Source organism: Quercus lobata, chromosome 2 (assembly GCF_001633185.2).
Source record: "Quercus lobata isolate SW786 chromosome 2, ValleyOak3.0 Primary Assembly, whole genome shotgun sequence".
Taxonomy (NCBI): domain Eukaryota; kingdom Viridiplantae; phylum Streptophyta; class Magnoliopsida; order Fagales; family Fagaceae; genus Quercus; species Quercus lobata.
In genome coordinates, this window is record NC_044905.1 from 72941333 (window position 1) to 72958082 (window position 16750).

A 16750-nucleotide genomic window follows, 5' to 3' on the forward strand; every position below is an offset into this window, starting at 1 on the left:
AAGGAAATACGACACCCATTCAGTCAGAACTCCATCAACGAAACCCTAGAATCTTCAAATTGCCAATGCCTGCGTTCCCTGCCCTAAGAGGAAGAAGGAAAAGGTCGGTGTCACGATCTTCATCGTCATCACCATCACCATCTTCCACCACCACCACCTCCTCTTCTTTGACAAAAACAGTTTGTATTCGTGCAATTTCTGAAGAAGGTCAATCTAATTGGTTTTTGGTTAATGTCTCATTCCAAGCTGAAGAAGAAGAGAGCAAGAAGAAAAGTCAAGGTAGAAGAGACCCATATGACGAGTTGCTGACCCGCTTCTTTGGACGTCGTCATCACCACCGCCCTGGCGTCACTGATGGTAATTTCCCAACACTTGATGAAGAAATCCATCCTTTCTCTAATGCTAATTTGTCCGCCTGTTCCTCCTGGGCATCTATCGGCGCTACACTGTATTGTGTTGGTGGTGTCCTTCCCCGTAGGAAGGGTTACATAGAGTCAGATTATTCTCGTGTAGTTAGGGCTTATGATCTCTCTCCTACTCCTACACACCATGGTTGGACTAAGAACCTTTCGCCAATGATCCGTCGCAGACGCACTCCTCGCTTGGCGGTTCTCGATGATAAGCTTTACGCCTTTGGCGGGGTCGCAGATGGTTCTCTTTTTGCCGAAGTTTATGATCCCATTGTGGACAAATGGGAGGCCTTGCCCCAACCATCTCCTACAATTAGGGATAATGCATGCTTTGCTGCACCGCTACACGGTATGAAGAAGATTGCGGTTGGTTTTAAATCTTTGTACAATGTAGTTACTGAGTCGTGGGAGATTGTGGAGGGTCTGGATGGTTTTACTGGAGAAGCACCCGTGACTGTTGGAAATACCATGTATTGGTTCTGGCGCTCAAAATACAGTGGCTCTTGTATACGTGCCTATGATTTCTATCAAATGAAGCTATTTGAAGGAGCTATAAAAAGTTTTGAGCACGAGACCCTCATCTGGAATGCTAAAACCGATCTTCTACACATGGGTGGTGATACCTTTTGCATGCTATGGCGTTCTCCCCCCATTTCTCAAACCAAAACCGAACACCATTGCACGCAACTTCATGTGATTAAGGAGGAAGTCTCTGAGGAAGGATCTAGAGGGGTTTTGAATGCCCGTGTTCTAGCGTGCCAATCTTTTATCACTCCTGGAAAGGCATCGATATGTGAAGCTCAGACACTGTACGTATGTTCACTAGTGTTTTATTTTTAGTGATTTTTTTGCTTTTTGCTGGAACTCTTATATAGAATGATTGTTTACTGAGTTCTTAACTAAAAAGGAAAATCACCCAGATTCATGATTTTTCTTTGGCTGTATATGTTTCTGGCAGAGGAAATATTATGTAATTACTCCGGAAACCCTTTTAAAAATCTTTTTTTTTTTTTAATTTTAAAAATGTAATATTTGGTTGCTTTATGTGTTTCTGGCATAAACTACTTATCAACCAAAAAAAAGTGTTTCTGGCATAAATTAACAAAGTCCAATTTGCATCTATGCTCAAAACACTCACTAATTTTATTAATCACTTCTCCACCTTTTTGAATACATTGAGCACTGTTGCAGGGGTATTTCTTTGATTGAGGATAACCGACAAGATGAGGCAATTGCTTCCTTAGAAGTAATCGGCAAGAATGGTGGAATAATATTGGAGATGAGGACTCCTCAGACTACAGTAGTCTAAGCTACATTAAACTTATGTAAAAGATGAGGATGATTGTACTTTATTTTTTTAACTTGGATTAATTATTCTTTGAAATATGTTTCTTTTCTAGATGTAAAGTGCAAATTTATTGTCTCACGTACAGTTTGAGGTCGACCAAATTATGAGACCCAGCAAACACTAGGTCGTGTCTATATCTTATATCTGGGGCAATTGTCTTAAATCCCAAAATGTGTGTGTTATTGTGCATGTTTTGTGAAAAGCATTGGCTTTTCATATCTTGACTATTTTTAGATTGTGGAGCCATAGATCGTTGCAATAACTCCACCATTGAATCCAATGGTTGTCTAGTTTAGTAGTTTAAACTATAGCTTGATTGGTAATAGAATTGTAGAGGAAAGGATGCTATAACAAAGAGCGGCAGGTTAACTTGTGATATGGAGAGCTTCACTTAGAAAAGAGTGGACGCTTTAACAAAAGACGGACGTGCTGAAAATGGTTGTCATCACAAGAATGTGAAATAGTGGCAAATTGTGGTAGTTGCAGTAGCAGCCTGTGAAAGAAAAAAGCAGTTATATATATATATATATTTAAAGCCGCTTTAATTGCAGTAGCAGCTTTGTGCGTATGTACATGAGCAATCCTTCATTTCTCAATGGCATGTTCCTTGCTTTGTTTTCTTAAAATGGTAGTAATATTAATAATAAGGTTAAATTACAAATTACACTCTTTATGTTTTTTTTTTTATCCTTCTAATTTTTGATTTTTTGAATCTTTCCCCTCAACTTTCATTCTGGGTTCCTTGTGGTCCTTTCATCCACTTCCGTCAAATGAGTTTTGTTAAGCGCTTAAAACAATGTGATTTTGATTTTTCTGTCCAATTTAACTTTCGTTCTTTTTTCTTTTCTTTAATTTTTACTTAAATTTTTTTTTTGTCTTTCAAATACATATGGACTCACCCCATTCTGAAAATTTCAATCTTAAATTAATATATAAGCCAGAAGCCTCACATGAGAAAAAAAAAAAAATATATATATATATATATATATATACACCTGAAAGCTGAGAATCATTTTCAAAATTATATACACCGAATCACCGATTAATGTTGCCCAAGTTGGAGAATGATAGAATTAGGCTTCCATTAATTGGACTTCTGGATTTTATAAGACAGGTTGAATGTGAATTAGTTTATACATGGAGAGTCTGTTAATATGTTGTGGTCAAATTTAGTATGGAACCTTAGTATACCTTGTTTTATTGGGCTTATAAGGTTAAAGATAATTTGGTAGTATCATTAAAGATAATTAAAAGGAAAACTATATTTATTCAACATAAAATCTTATTAAAAATATAACTTATTTTCAGAGATTGTTTTCAAAAAATAGCTCTATCTCATACTACGCTAAATAAATGAAGTTAAGAGACAATATAAAAACTATTAAAAACAATTCTATATCATTTTGAGGTCAATATAAAACATAGAAAAATGAGATAGTTTTCTAAAATATTACTTTTTGGAAAATGATTCATTCTTTATAAAATATTATTATTGAAACAAACTGAGTGTAAATCTAGGTGTATGTGATACTTCTAGTGTGACCTGACATCAGAAATATTTTGTTTATTGATAAGAGTAAGATGTTAATTATATGCATGCATATATAAACTTATGATATTCTCTCCATAGACCATGATAATTAATCTTTACTATCAGCCAAAACACCGATGAGTTTCTTTTTTTGGTAAGCAAGATTTGATTGAAAATCTCTTATTTAATAAAAAATCATTTTACTAGGTAACTACCATAGATTATTATTATTATTATTATTATTATTATTATTTTGAGAAGATACCATAGATTATTTCAATTGCTTGAATTGAACACTTGTAGGTCTTTATAGATTCTCAATTCGCCAAGTTTTATTTATTTAATAAGGTTTTGTTTTCTCTGAGAAAGTGGCTAATGAATTCTTTATATAAAATAATAATGTATTGATGGTGTATATTTTACCTAGTTTGTTTAGATTCCAATATAATAAGTAAATGGCTATTACCAAAGACCTTCCAAAAATTAAGTGATTGAATGATCTCCAATAACTCTAAAAGTACGAGAGTTAGGAAATTCTACATACCTTAGATAAGAGGGGGCTTGATGCTTAAATAGTGATATAGATCCGATCAAGATCCCACCAATGTATACTCTTTCTTTATAGGAAGAGTAAGGAGTTAGTGCTCCAAGATTCTTGTACTTAACTTATCATGTTAAGTACAAGAATTTATATGAACCAATAACCCCCACTCCCATATCATTAACTTCAAACTGTAGGGGATATTACACAAAATAATAATGGAAGAATAAGGTTAATACAAAAGACAAATAAAAAATAGATAACTTGGAGGCATTATATCATTTTCCTTAGACAATATTTGCCCCCCACACTTTTGTTGCTATAGGATTATTGCAAATTTGTCCCCAGAATACAACGAAGATGTTAGGTTTTACAAATAGCAATTTTGGAAAATGACCACAAGATTTTTTGTGTTTCTTGTGTTTTTTTTTTTTTTTTTTTTTTTTTTTTCAAGTGAACATAAGTCTCTATTCATGAAAAGGTATATATGTTTCATGAAAAAACACGTATGGAAAGTTAGTTATTTTTTAATAAACGGTTAACAAAAATTGAAATCTCTTCAACCATTCTGAACAGTTATCAGAAAATTCTACAGAAAATTCAAAATTTCGAATTTTCACTTAGAAAATTCCAAAATTTAAATTTTTACTTTATGAAACCAGATTCTCCAAACTCAAACATCATTATTACAACCTATCCTTATATATACCTATATTTACAACACAAACACCCCATCCAAATGAATGAGAGGAGGGTAAGAATTAGAATAACACTTTCTAAACAATTCTAGTAAACCTTTGACACATTCAGCTTCAATAGAATGCACTCAAAGAAGCTTCCAGATCAGATGCATGATGCCATCAACACACTCATGAATATTACCATATGTTTTAGCAGAAACTCATAAATGAGCGGTCCATATAGCCATTCACTAGATAAACAACCTATCTATCATTCATCAATTCTACTCTCTGACAGAAAGCCACTAAAATATATGGGAAGTGCAAGACAAGATCCTATAAACATGCAATCTCAGCTCCTTCACTACAAGAACCATAATTTTCAACTAGAAATTTGACATGCCATGATAGGAATAAGCCTTTTACCTTGAGCACAGCCTCATGTGCCCCAGCTCTGTATAGTGCACCAAACGAGCTCACTAAACCAAGAAAAGTCCAGCTACACCCCAGATATTTTTCTCCAAGTCATAACAGTTCTCACATGGCAGGTTTAGCAGTTCTGATAATATCAAAATCATATGTGACTGGCGAGAAATATGCAGAGAGATTCCACAATATCAGAGGAAAATGGAGTGAGTTGACAGATCATCAGAGATAAGTCCCTCACTATCTTTCCTAGCAAGTACCCTTACTGATGAATCTTGCTGGTTTCATAAGAAAATATGAACATGAAGTAAATTCCATATGAAGACCATCTTTCGGAGTGTCCATTTTGTCTTATTTTCTAGATTCTGCTCACCTATTGAATAGATTTATATTTTTAGTCAAGAATTTTATACTAGACTGTCCCACTCCCCTTTCAAAAGAATTCTCAACAAAGAAAAAAGAAAGTGAAAAAATTTGTTTGTCTCAACCTAATGGGAGTTTGTGATAGAAACACTTTCAGCTTGCTATTAAAGCTTTCTTGCCTATGATAGTTTCCGAATTCTTCTGTTAATTACTCTCAACAAGGTTGGTCTGTTGTTGTTGTTGTTGTTGTTGTTGTTGTTGTTGTTTTTTTTTTTTAAACCAAACTAAAATATCTAGAATCTAGTTCAAGTAAGAATGTTTTATTCTTTATGACTACAACCCACCCAAATCTGTTGAGTATTGCTGTTAGTACATGGTATTTGTAGTTTATCTTCTTAGTACAAGGGGTCGAAGCCGGAAGCTCTGCCTGAAGGGCAATTTCTTGCGATTAAAGATATTTAAAAAGATCATAGTGAATAGGAGAGGTAGTTGGTAGACATTCTTATTCCCAACCTGAAAGAGGTTGATTTCTAGATTTAATCTGCATGTCATTTGAGTGTCTTTAGAAAATCATCTTCCATTTTGTTATGAACCTAATTTTGATATAATATTCATAACTAAAAGTTCCATAAATAGAAAAGTATAATTACTCTGAACAAATTGGTAGGTTGTTGATTTCAGTTTCTCCCCAATCATTGGCTCAAAAAAAAAAAAAGGACTATGTTTCCAAATCTAATACCATCTCTATGAAAATTTTGAAGTAAAATAATTTATTATGAAATATTTTTTAGAATAAATTTATTTGAAATATATTGATTAAAAAATACAAATGCACATATCCAAGAGCAGATATCTACTTAAAATAAAGAGTAACCTTACTTGAAAGCTTTTGGTTATTTGTCCTTAATTTTCTATTGATCAGGAACATTATTTTTGTAGTTGCATAAAACTCAAAAACTATTTATTAAAGAATAAATAAATAAAAGAGATGTTTTCATTTTTAGAGATGTTTACATTTTTTTTTTTCTCTTTTGGACTCTTAGGCCAATCGAATTTTTGGGGCCAAATATAATTTTTAGGGATCGAACATTAAAAAGTCCCTCCTAAAAGTCCTAATGTAGGTATGTCATCCGAGTGGGGGACAATTAGGGGTTGTTGTTGTTGTTGTTATTTATTTATTTATTTTTCATCCCTCATTACTCTTTACTTAATTTTTTTCACTCATCACTCATCACTTAAAATACTCCAATTTCATATACCCACTTGTTTGGCACACTTCACTCAGCTTCTCCTCACTCAATTTTTCTACTTTTTTGTGGGACCCATACTTGTAAATTTGTTAAGCCTACCGATCAGATATCCATACCCACAAACCCACACAAAAAAAAAAAAAAAAAAAAATACAAAACCCAAATCGGAACTGCTACCCACCACCACAAAAAAATACTCACCATCACCATCCACCACAAACAACAAATCCCAGAAAAAAGCCCTCCACCGCTCACCATCACCACTCACCAAACCCAGAAAAAACCCCACCCAAACCGGCAAGCAACCCACCGATTCAAGACTGAAATTCAAACTGATTCAACACCGAACTCAGATCGATTCAACACCGAAACTCAAACCGAGTCAACACCGAACTCAACACCAAAACTCACACCGATTCAACATTGAAACTCAGACCGATTTAACACCGAAACTCAAACAAACACCAACAGCAAAAGGAAGAAAAAAAAGAAGAAGATGAAGAAGACCAGACCAGACCCAGCGTGAAAGAGAAAAGAAAAGAAGAAGAAGAAGAAGAAGAAGAAGAAGACCAGTGTGAAAGGAAAAAGAAAAAAAGAAGAAGAAGACCATCCAAACTCATCGAACCTAGTGAAAAAAAAAAAAAGAAGGTCAAAAGTTGCGGCTGTTGCTCTGACCGTGGGTCCTTTAGTATGTGTTTAATTACAATAATGCTATTGGAAACTGAGTTTTGGAAGCTGAAAATATCTAAAATGTGTTTTTAGTTTCCATAACTCATCACTTAAAAATCAGAGAATGAGTGATGGAAACAAAAACTGTAAATAATGTTAAACAGACTTCTCAGCCGTGGGATCCACATATTTTGATTTATAAGTGATGAAAACAGAGTTATAGGTGATGGAAACACAAAAACCAAATAGCCCCTTACCATCATAAGGGTCAAAAATCTAAAAAGCAAATAGCAGAAGTGTACAATTGAAACAAAATTAAAGATGTTGAGGCAAAAGTTTAAGGAAGAATTGAAACAGAAATATACTGAAAATTTTAAAAATTTGCTAGTGGAACTAGAATGTTGAATCGAGATGTAAAACAGAGGTTACATGCATAAATATTTTAAAATAAGGGGGTTTTTGGCTAAAAGTTTCACAAAAGAGGGCTAAACAGCCAAAATCGCCACAAATAGCGTAGTTAAAGAAATTGAAGAAGGTTAACAAAATTGAAACAAAAAAAAAAAACCATAAATCAATTCAATATTATTTTTGCCAGCGAAGTATGCTGCTGAATGCTGAGTGGAGTGGACCCGTCGACCAATCTGAGATATAATGGAAAGAAAATGAAAAGGTTAAAAAAAAAAAAAAAAAATGTATGTTTGGAAATAGGTAAGGAAGAGAAAAAGAAAAGAGAATAATACATTTCTCTTTCTTTTGTTTTTTGTCTTTGATGGGATTCTTTTTCCTTTGTTTTGGTTTGTAATGAGAGAGGAAGTGAATATAAAATTGTATATTCCTTTTTTACCTTTGTGCCCATATAAATGCGAAAGATAAATAAAAGTTATGGATAAATAAGTAATTTCAGGACATAATATATTATTTATGTGGATTCCATATCTTTCTTTAAATCATTGTCTCTTCAAATCCGATTTTCAAAGCGGATTGCAAAACTATGGGCCCAAGGATAAATAGTTTATACCATTTTCTTTTCTTCCACGCTGTAACCAAACAGAGGAATTACTATCTTTCCTCTCATTTTTCGTTCTCTTTCTTTCTCCTTACACCTTTCCAAACACAGAGTTAGTCATAGAGATTAAACAAAATAAAGTTGACAATTTTTTGAAAGTTAAAACCAACAACATGAGAACTCAACTTTGATATCTAAACTTTGCGTGTTGAATTAAGAGAAAAGAGGAACTTTGTGTGACTATTTGTGTCGAGAGGGCTGACAAAACTGATCGAGTCACATTATTGACAAGTCTAAGCAGATAGAATTAGATTGAGTCACATTGATTTAAACACTGCAATTTATTGACATTTATCAAATAATTGGTCCAAGTTTCCATTAACTCAAAGTTTAATACAGTTCAATAGTACTTATTCTAAAAAAACATGTTTTTCTTGAACTCCTACTCATTATTCAGTGAATTCATGATAAGCACATCCAAAAAATCAAGCAAAAGGACAAAAAAAGAAAGAAGATGGTAGTAAAAAAAAAGGAATCTAAAGACTAATATAATGGGGGCACGATGTGCAACATAATTGGGTTTCATTCCTATCATTTTCCAAAGCAGAACTGTCACACAAACAAAGATCTGTACATATAAGCTTAGATAATTATTGGTCTCATGTTAGGTTGCTCGTGAACTGATAGAAAACTATTTCAAGAAAGTTTTGATACCATTTTTATAGGAAGTTAAAAAAAAAATTGTCAAAAGTCAAAATATTAATTTTTTTTTTCTTTTCCTATAAAAACTTTTCTTAAAATGGTCACTAAAAATGATAAAATTTAGCTACAAAATTGATTGTAGGCTAAGACTATAACTTTACTCAATATCTTTTTATTGAAGATGAATTTTGACAAATCCACCATTAGATTATGGGTCCATTTGGATTGAGTTTATTTTTGCTGAAACTGAAAACACTATAGCAAAATAATTTTTAAATGTGTGAATAGTATCGTGAGACTCATTTTTAATGAAAAAGTTACTGAAAAGTGGAATTTGTGGGTCCGTGAACAGTGTACGAGTGTACTATTCACGGTTGACTTGGTCAAATAGTGCAGCTGGGACACAAAAAAAAAAAAAAAAAAAAATCAGAAAACGCAGCCTAGGATTCAGCGGAAAACGCTGAATCCAAACGGGCATTATATCTTCTTCTTATATTTTTCCATGCTTGCAAAATTTCTATAAAATAAAAAATCAATAGTTATGTTATCAATAAATTGTTTAAATTGCAAGTTTTTATAGTTTTAAATTATGCATAAAATATAAGTTTATAGATTATATATTAATATAAAATTTGATATGTGTATTAAGAGTGTAAAAAACAAGTAATTCAACAGTTTGATTTTCAAAATATATAATAATGTCTATTTTATTGAGTAAAATTATAGTTTTAGATTACAACAAATTTTGTAATTAAATTTTGTCCCACTAAAAAATGTTCTCATGGCATCATTCACTTTTCCCGATAATTATATATAACAATATAATCAAGTATGGCAAGACACACCAATTCTCACATGGGTCACATCCAAATTCACATTCAGCTTATGTGTCAACTATTAATTAGATTTCAACATCCTTAGGTATATGCGAGAAACCATGTGAATGTGCATATGATTAAAACCATGTGAAACCATGTCTCTAGCATTATATAATTCAACCATGATCATTTGAAAAATGCTAAGACTATAAATAATCACAATTTTTACTACAAATTATAATATGACGAGTTATGAATAATGAAAATATGTATGAATCCACAAGAATCCATCACTTTTTTTTATTATCACTCAAAAATTTATATGGGATAAATTGTGGCAAAAATTGATTAATAACGGGGTTCTAGCGTTACACGGATCATTTATCACCGACAAGAATTTAGTGCGAAGTCTTTTCATTCAAATTCGCGAGGACAGTCTTATCACAAAAGCACAGCTACATCAGCAAAGCGTTGCGTGGTTGCACGAATATTCACCACACATGATTACGCCTCTCTACCAGCCACCACAAATTCACACCTGGCAAAGATAAGCTCCTCCGACACATCACATTAGCCCAAAAGATGACAAAAATCGATGCCAAAAATTTTAAAAAAATCCATGTGTTTGGAAAGTCATAAAATAAGATTAGTGGTCAATTATGTAACTAATTTTAATAATATGTTTCATTCAAAGAATTGTCAATTGGGAATTGTATAATCTATTTTTAGTTTGATGATATTCTTCATTCGAGGAATTGGTATGTGTTGTTGGCAAGTTTTTTTTTACAAAGGTGATACAAGTACAATAAGACTTAAAAAAATAAGGAGTTTTATTTGAATTAAAAAAAAAAAAAGCTTATTCACTTAAAAATACTTTTTGTCTCTCTTTTAAAAAAATAAGTTAAAACAAAAAATGCTCAAATGTGGCTTTAAGTTTTGTTGAACATTTCTTTTTTCAACATTTCAATATATACTTAGTTAGTAACCGAAAAAATCCTTCAAAAAGTTAAACAAAATATGATTTGTTTTCTCTTATTTTTTTTTTTTAATATGAAATTTGATAATTATAGTAATTATTAGTAGACATTTATTATATTTGAATATGGAACTAACTAATAGGCAATTATTCTACCATTTAAAGAAAATATGTGGCAATATTTTAAGAGTTTTATTAACATATGTCCTTAGAGCATTGGCATCTAGTTTCTAAAAAATATTTCATTTTATCATCTTAAAAACTACTTTATCTATTATACCATACCATTTTACAATACACTCAACATCTCAACTTTTATTTTATCATACAACACATTAAAATAATATATCTACATAATAAAATAATATAACCCAATACCCAAATAATATCCAAAACCCAATAAAATATTATTTTTAAAAAATATCATTTTGCTACAGTACCATCTTAGTAGAGTTGTAAAATATTTTACAACTACTACTCCAAGTAATGGTTAATTTTTGTTGGTTGATGGTATAAAATACCATTTTGGGGGTTTTATAACCCCAATACTAATGCTCTTGAGACATACGTTAGTACACTATTTTAAGAAAAATTTTATGAAAAAAAAAAAGTGATTAAATGTTTTACCACTTTTTCAATTTTTCATAAAAACTTTTCTAAAATGAATAATTAGTGTAAGACTAGACTCATATTTTAATTGAAACTTTAATATAGAATAGAATTCAACTAACAATAATTTATTATACCTAACAGTTAAACTTTATTTGTTGAGTATTAAGAAATTTAAAATTCAAGTTCAGCTGGAATTCTATTTCTAAAGGTATCAAGTAATTAAAAAATAAAATTCAATATATTATTTTAATTATTTTGATTATATGTTGCATGACGGGTACAAACTACTGCTCCAAAAAAATGAAAAAAAAAAACACACATTGAAAAAGCCAAAACAACTAAAACAAATCCCAAACAGCGTAAAGTTGCATGTATGCCCATCACGCACCTAAGCCCCCCACCCTCTTTCTCTCCCAACTTCACCACGCCATTGAAGCAACCAGATTCAAGCAAAAAACCAATCTTCCCATTTACAAAAAACCCTAATCCCATGCGATTTCAAACACAAACTACCGAAATCAAACATCTTCTAATCCTAATTCGGCAATGAATTTACCGTAATTCACCAAAAAAAACCCACACTCACCGGCACTTTTTCAAGAAAAAATAGCAGAGCAAGAGACCGCGTGGGTTTTTTTTTTGGTTGTGAACAGAAAATGCCAAGCGTAGCTGTGAAACTATACAGCGTGTTCTTTAAGTTCCTCTTGAAGCATCGGTTGCAGAATCGGATCCAATCCCCGCCCGACGAATCCAACCCGTTCGGCGTTACATCCCGACCCGAAGAAACCGTCGCCGCCGCCAAACCTTCTTTTACAGACGGTGTCGCCACGAAAGATATCCATATTGATCCTTTAACTTCTTTAAGTATTCGGATCTTCCTTCCGGACTCGGCTCTCAACCCGCCCGAACCCGATTCGAGAAGTAACAACCATAATTATCCTCCTAGACCTAAATTCCGATCCAATCATACGAAAGGAGCCGATCCGGATCAAGGAGTCGGATCCAATCGCACTTTTCGCCGTAATAGCTATGGTCCTCCGAACGTTACTTTGAGCCCTAGCGAAGAACCTAGAAGGAATAGCTACGGTTCCTCCAATGACATGGAAGGTTTGAATTTGATGTCGACCTCCGCCGCCGCCGCTGGAGGAGGTGCTTACAGAGGCTACTCTCCGTCGCCGGATAATCGCCGGAAACTTCCGGTTATGTTGCAATTTCACGGCGGAGGGTGGGTCAGCGGGAGTAACGATTCGGCCGCGAACGATTTGTTCTGCCGGAGGATTGCGAAGCAATGCGACGTCATCGTCGTGGCGGTTGGATACAGGCTCGCGCCGGAGAATCGGTATCCGGCGGCTTTTGAGGACGGTTTGAAGGTGTTGAATTGGTTGGGGAAGCAGGCGAATTTGGCCGAGTGTAGTAAGTCGATGGGGAACGCGAGAGGCGGCGGAGGTGGCGGTGGTGGCGGCAACAACGAGTTTAAGAAGTCACATATCGTGGACACATTCGGGGCTTCGATGGTGGAGCCGTGGTTGGCGGCGCACGGAGATCCATCAAGGTTACACTTTTGATCTCATTGTGCAATTTTATTTCTTTTGGAATTGGATGCTGTATTGTTTAAAAAATCGATATGATTGGTGAATTTCATGTTATATGCTGCAAAAGATGATAAAATTAGATGGGATTTTGATTCATATTATTGATTTCCTCTTCATAATACGGTATGTAGACCTACTGTAAATGTGAGCTACAATGATGGGGTTCAACAATGCAGATCAGTTGAAATCGTAGGGTGGTACCGTTGAGTGTTTCTTGCGTATATTGCAAGTTTAGAATGGAGTTTATTTGAATGTGTCGATGAGCGGATTCAATTATAAAATTGTAAACAAGGCTTACTTTGGTTTTCTAAAGGAAGAAAACCATTGACATGTCATGCCAGTGATTAAATTAGGATACCTAATCATTTAGAGAAAGGTGATGCATGTTGCATCTGAGGTTTAGTGTTTGTGACATTGTTCTCAAGATTGTAATTGGTGGAGATGTCTCATTTGGGTCTATGACTCTATTTGGTGAGCTGGTTGTTAGTCTGTCACTGGCTTAGGCTACCATGCACCAGTGGGAGTTAGCACAATTTGAGATTAGTGCAGGCTTTTGTTTGTTTCTAATTTTATGAGTTTGGTTTTTAACAAGTTAGGGGGTTCAGTTCCGGAGTGGTGGTTGTTTGTTTCCATCTACATTTCATATATTAACAAGTTAGTTTAATTTACAAATGGTAAAGCATGAAAGAATTGCAAGGGAACGGTAATCCCAGGCAGAATAGGGAGAAAAAGAGTCTTAGTTTAAGGGCCCTTTCAGGAGCCATTATTCCAGGTTTCTAACTTTTTTGTTAGATAAACACATTTTTGCTGCTTTCTATTTTAACTTCGGGCTGGGGATGACCTTGTCCTAAGAAGGAAACCAGGCACTTAGGTTTGGTAAGAGAGCACTATAGTTACCTTTTGTTATGCTCATGACTGATGCATCATGGTTTGTTGAAAGCAATTTACAGAGGATAATGTTATGTCATGCCTTCTTGTGCCTTTTGCGTGAATTATTGTGAGATAAAAAGAGAACAAACAATTGCTTATTTAGTTGAACAAATCATGTATATGAAAAACTCACAGGTCTTTTAATTTTTGGGAAAAATATTCGCAAGGCCACTAATATATTTGAGATATCATTTTAGTTGTTATAGAATTGAGTTTGTAACCCACGATTAGTTTGATGAGGATATTTTCTTAAACTAAGCATTATGATGCATATTTTTCCATCATAGTAGAAGCACAACATAATTAATACCCAAATTCAAGGTTCTTGTGAAAGTGGCTATTAGGATTGAGAGTTCTCATCAGGATATTCTATAGATGGTTTTCTGTAGGGAGCTTGTCCTTGCAAGTCTTTTCTATGGTTCTTTAGTTTTTCAAATGCACGTAATTCCCTCCTTGAGTTTCAAATATAGTTCTTATGGAATTTCAGCTTTGTCTCGCTAGTAATGATATGCTAAAAATTGGAACTTGTTTATACTCCCCTTGATTCAAGATGCCCTGACATCTCCCTCTTTTTTCAGATAGGTTGAATTAACTTTAAAGCATATCAAAGATCATTGACGTTGAACTCCTTTTATCATATGTTAGTACTATCCCTGTGCATTGCATGGATTTATTAAAAATCATATGTAATGTTTTACTGTGCAGTTTGTAATACTTACATTGAACCACGTAGTGAATGCACAATGTAAGACCCAACTTTTATTATTAAAAACATAAAAAAAGAAGAAGAAGAGATATTCTTGCCTTTTTTAGATATATGATGATTTTGGCTTTCTTGAAGTTATTGCTTTCTTGTCTTAATCATAAACGGTAAATTGAAGAATACAGCTGCAAAACATACTTGAATTTTGTATAAGGGAGAATCATTTTAGATAGTTTGTTCATGTGTAGATGTACAGCTTTTTAAAACTTCACATTTTCCTGCTTTTTCTCACTTTTTCAAATTTTTTTATGGTACAAGTATACTTTAACACACTTTTAGCATAAAGTTTTCAATAAAAAACTGGATAAGCTGTTCCCAAATGGGCACAAAGACTTGATTGTTATTGTATTACTGTTAATTAGATACTGAATAGGCAGGAGATAGACAAATACAGCTTATCAAAATAGAAAATTTCTGGCAACTACTAACAGAAAAGACCATGTCAACGGATTGAGTATTTATCAAGATTATTCTACGCATGTCTTGTAACTTCAAATTAGTAAGTCGGTACTTGGTAGTGGTGCCCCCCTCCCCTTGGGGTCAAAACCTGTAGAAGGAAAAAGGAATAGAAAAAGAGTTAGGTGGTATATTTCAGGCTTCCTTGTGTCCTGTTTAAAGGTATAATTCAGTTCACTTCCATTTGCTCAATCTTTCTTCCTCAAGCATGTTGGCTATTTAGGACAATTTTGGTTCCAGTATTGGTCTTTTGCATGTGCACCAAGCTGCCAACATTTAAACTGTAAAAAAATGTTTTGGATGTTCTAGAGCTGCATGGTGTTGCTGTATCTTCTGGAAGTAAAGCTGGAAATTTGGATGGAATTATTGGTCAAACTGCACTTATTTGTGGTTTTGGACCCCTTTGACCATGTGCTTCTTTTGCTTGTGGGAAAAATATTCTTAAGATGTACATTAAATACAAATGGTATGGTGGATTTGGTAGTTTTGCTCCTGGACAAGGAAGCCTTTTTTGATATTCTGTACACTGATATGTTGCTAGAGTTAGGTTAGGTATGGCATATAAGGTAACATACACAAAAATTAGCTTTTAATGCTAATACACACACACACACACACAAGATTTTAAAAATTGACCCTTCTAAGCCATCTAGAAAGTTAACAACCTTTTCAAAAGAACTTGCAATGGTATTCATCAAATCTCTAACTTTTTTCATTTCATTGAAACAGATGTGTTCTACTTGGAGTGAGCTGTGGTGCAAATATTGCAGACTATGTAGCTCGAAAAGCTGTTGAGGCAGGCAAGCTGCTGGATCCCGTCAAAGTTGTGGCACAGGTCCTGATGTACCCATTCTTCATTGGAAGTGTCCCTACACATTCTGAGCTAAAGTTGGCAAACTCCTACTTCTATGACAAGTCTATGTGCATATTTGCTTGGAAACTATTCTTACCCGAGGAAGAGTTCAGTCTGGACCACCCAGCTGCCAACCCCCTTATCTCAGATCGGGGGCCTCCTTTAAAACTCATGCCCCCGACATTGACAGTGGTGGCAGAACATGATTGGATGAGAGATCGGGCCATTGCTTACTCAGAGGAGCTACGGAAGGTTAATGTAGATGCTCCTGTTCTTGATTATAAAGATGCAGTTCATGAATTTGCAACCCTTGACATGCTTCTAAAGACCCCACAGGCTCAGGCCTGTGCAGAGGATATTGCCATCTGGGTCAAGAAATTCATCTCACTTCGAGGTCATGAATTTTCTTATTAAGTAGGATACAAAAAATTGGGTGACATTGCAACAGGATAATCATTTCTCTTTGTTTTCCATTAGAAGATGAGTAAGAGTCAATACTTCACTGCCATTGCCTGGGGATTAAGATATGTTCACTTAGTATATCTGGTTCATCAAGCTGTTGGGGGGCTTGTCAGTTCCATATTTATTCATTGTCCTGTTTTGTTCTTTTTGTAAGATAGAGAACCTGAGAGTAGGATTTAGTTGAGCCTGTGAGATGCATTTACCTTTGTTCGAGTAATGAGAGCTATATTTGGACCTTCTTATCAAAAATTTTCTGTGTATTCTGATGTACTATCACTCTTCAGTAGAGTTCTATTCAATGAAATTCTGTCTCTCTTGCTGTGGGTTGGAACCATCACTGGATGGAACCCATTTTACATTTA

The 16750-nt window shown here is 34.1% G+C and overlaps 2 protein-coding genes across 2 annotated transcripts; both read left to right on the forward strand.

The window, feature by feature from the left end:
- Positions 1-1920, forward strand: LOC115978247. Its single transcript, XM_031100270.1, has 2 exons — positions 1-1219; positions 1602-1920. The coding sequence occupies exons 1-2, from the start codon at positions 66-68 to the stop codon at positions 1717-1719; spliced, it is 1272 nt and encodes a 423-aa protein (XP_030956130.1). The 5' UTR covers positions 1-65; the 3' UTR covers positions 1720-1920.
- A 9728-nt stretch (positions 1921-11648) lies between these two features.
- On the forward strand, positions 11649-16750 carry LOC115976515 (probable carboxylesterase 11). The gene is made up of 2 exons (XM_031097827.1): positions 11649-12884; positions 15803-16750. The coding sequence occupies exons 1-2, from the start codon at positions 11989-11991 to the stop codon at positions 16338-16340; spliced, it is 1434 nt and encodes a 477-aa protein (XP_030953687.1). The 5' UTR covers positions 11649-11988; the 3' UTR covers positions 16341-16750.

Excerpts from the sequence above, each read along its gene's own strand:
- LOC115976515 (XM_031097827.1), top strand. The coding sequence starts at position 11,989 with ATGCCAAGCGTAGCTGTGAAACTATACAGCGTGTTCTTTAAGTTCCTC. Across the intron at positions 12,885-15,802 it reads GCGCACGGAGATCCATCAAG|ATGTGTTCTACTTGGAGTGA; the intron begins GTTACACTTTTG and ends TCATTGAAACAG.
- LOC115978247 (XM_031100270.1), top strand. The coding sequence starts at position 66 with ATGCCTGCGTTCCCTGCCCTAAGAGGAAGAAGGAAAAGGTCGGTGTCA. Across the intron at positions 1,220-1,601 it reads ATATGTGAAGCTCAGACACT|GGGTATTTCTTTGATTGAGG; the intron begins GTACGTATGTTC and ends GCACTGTTGCAG.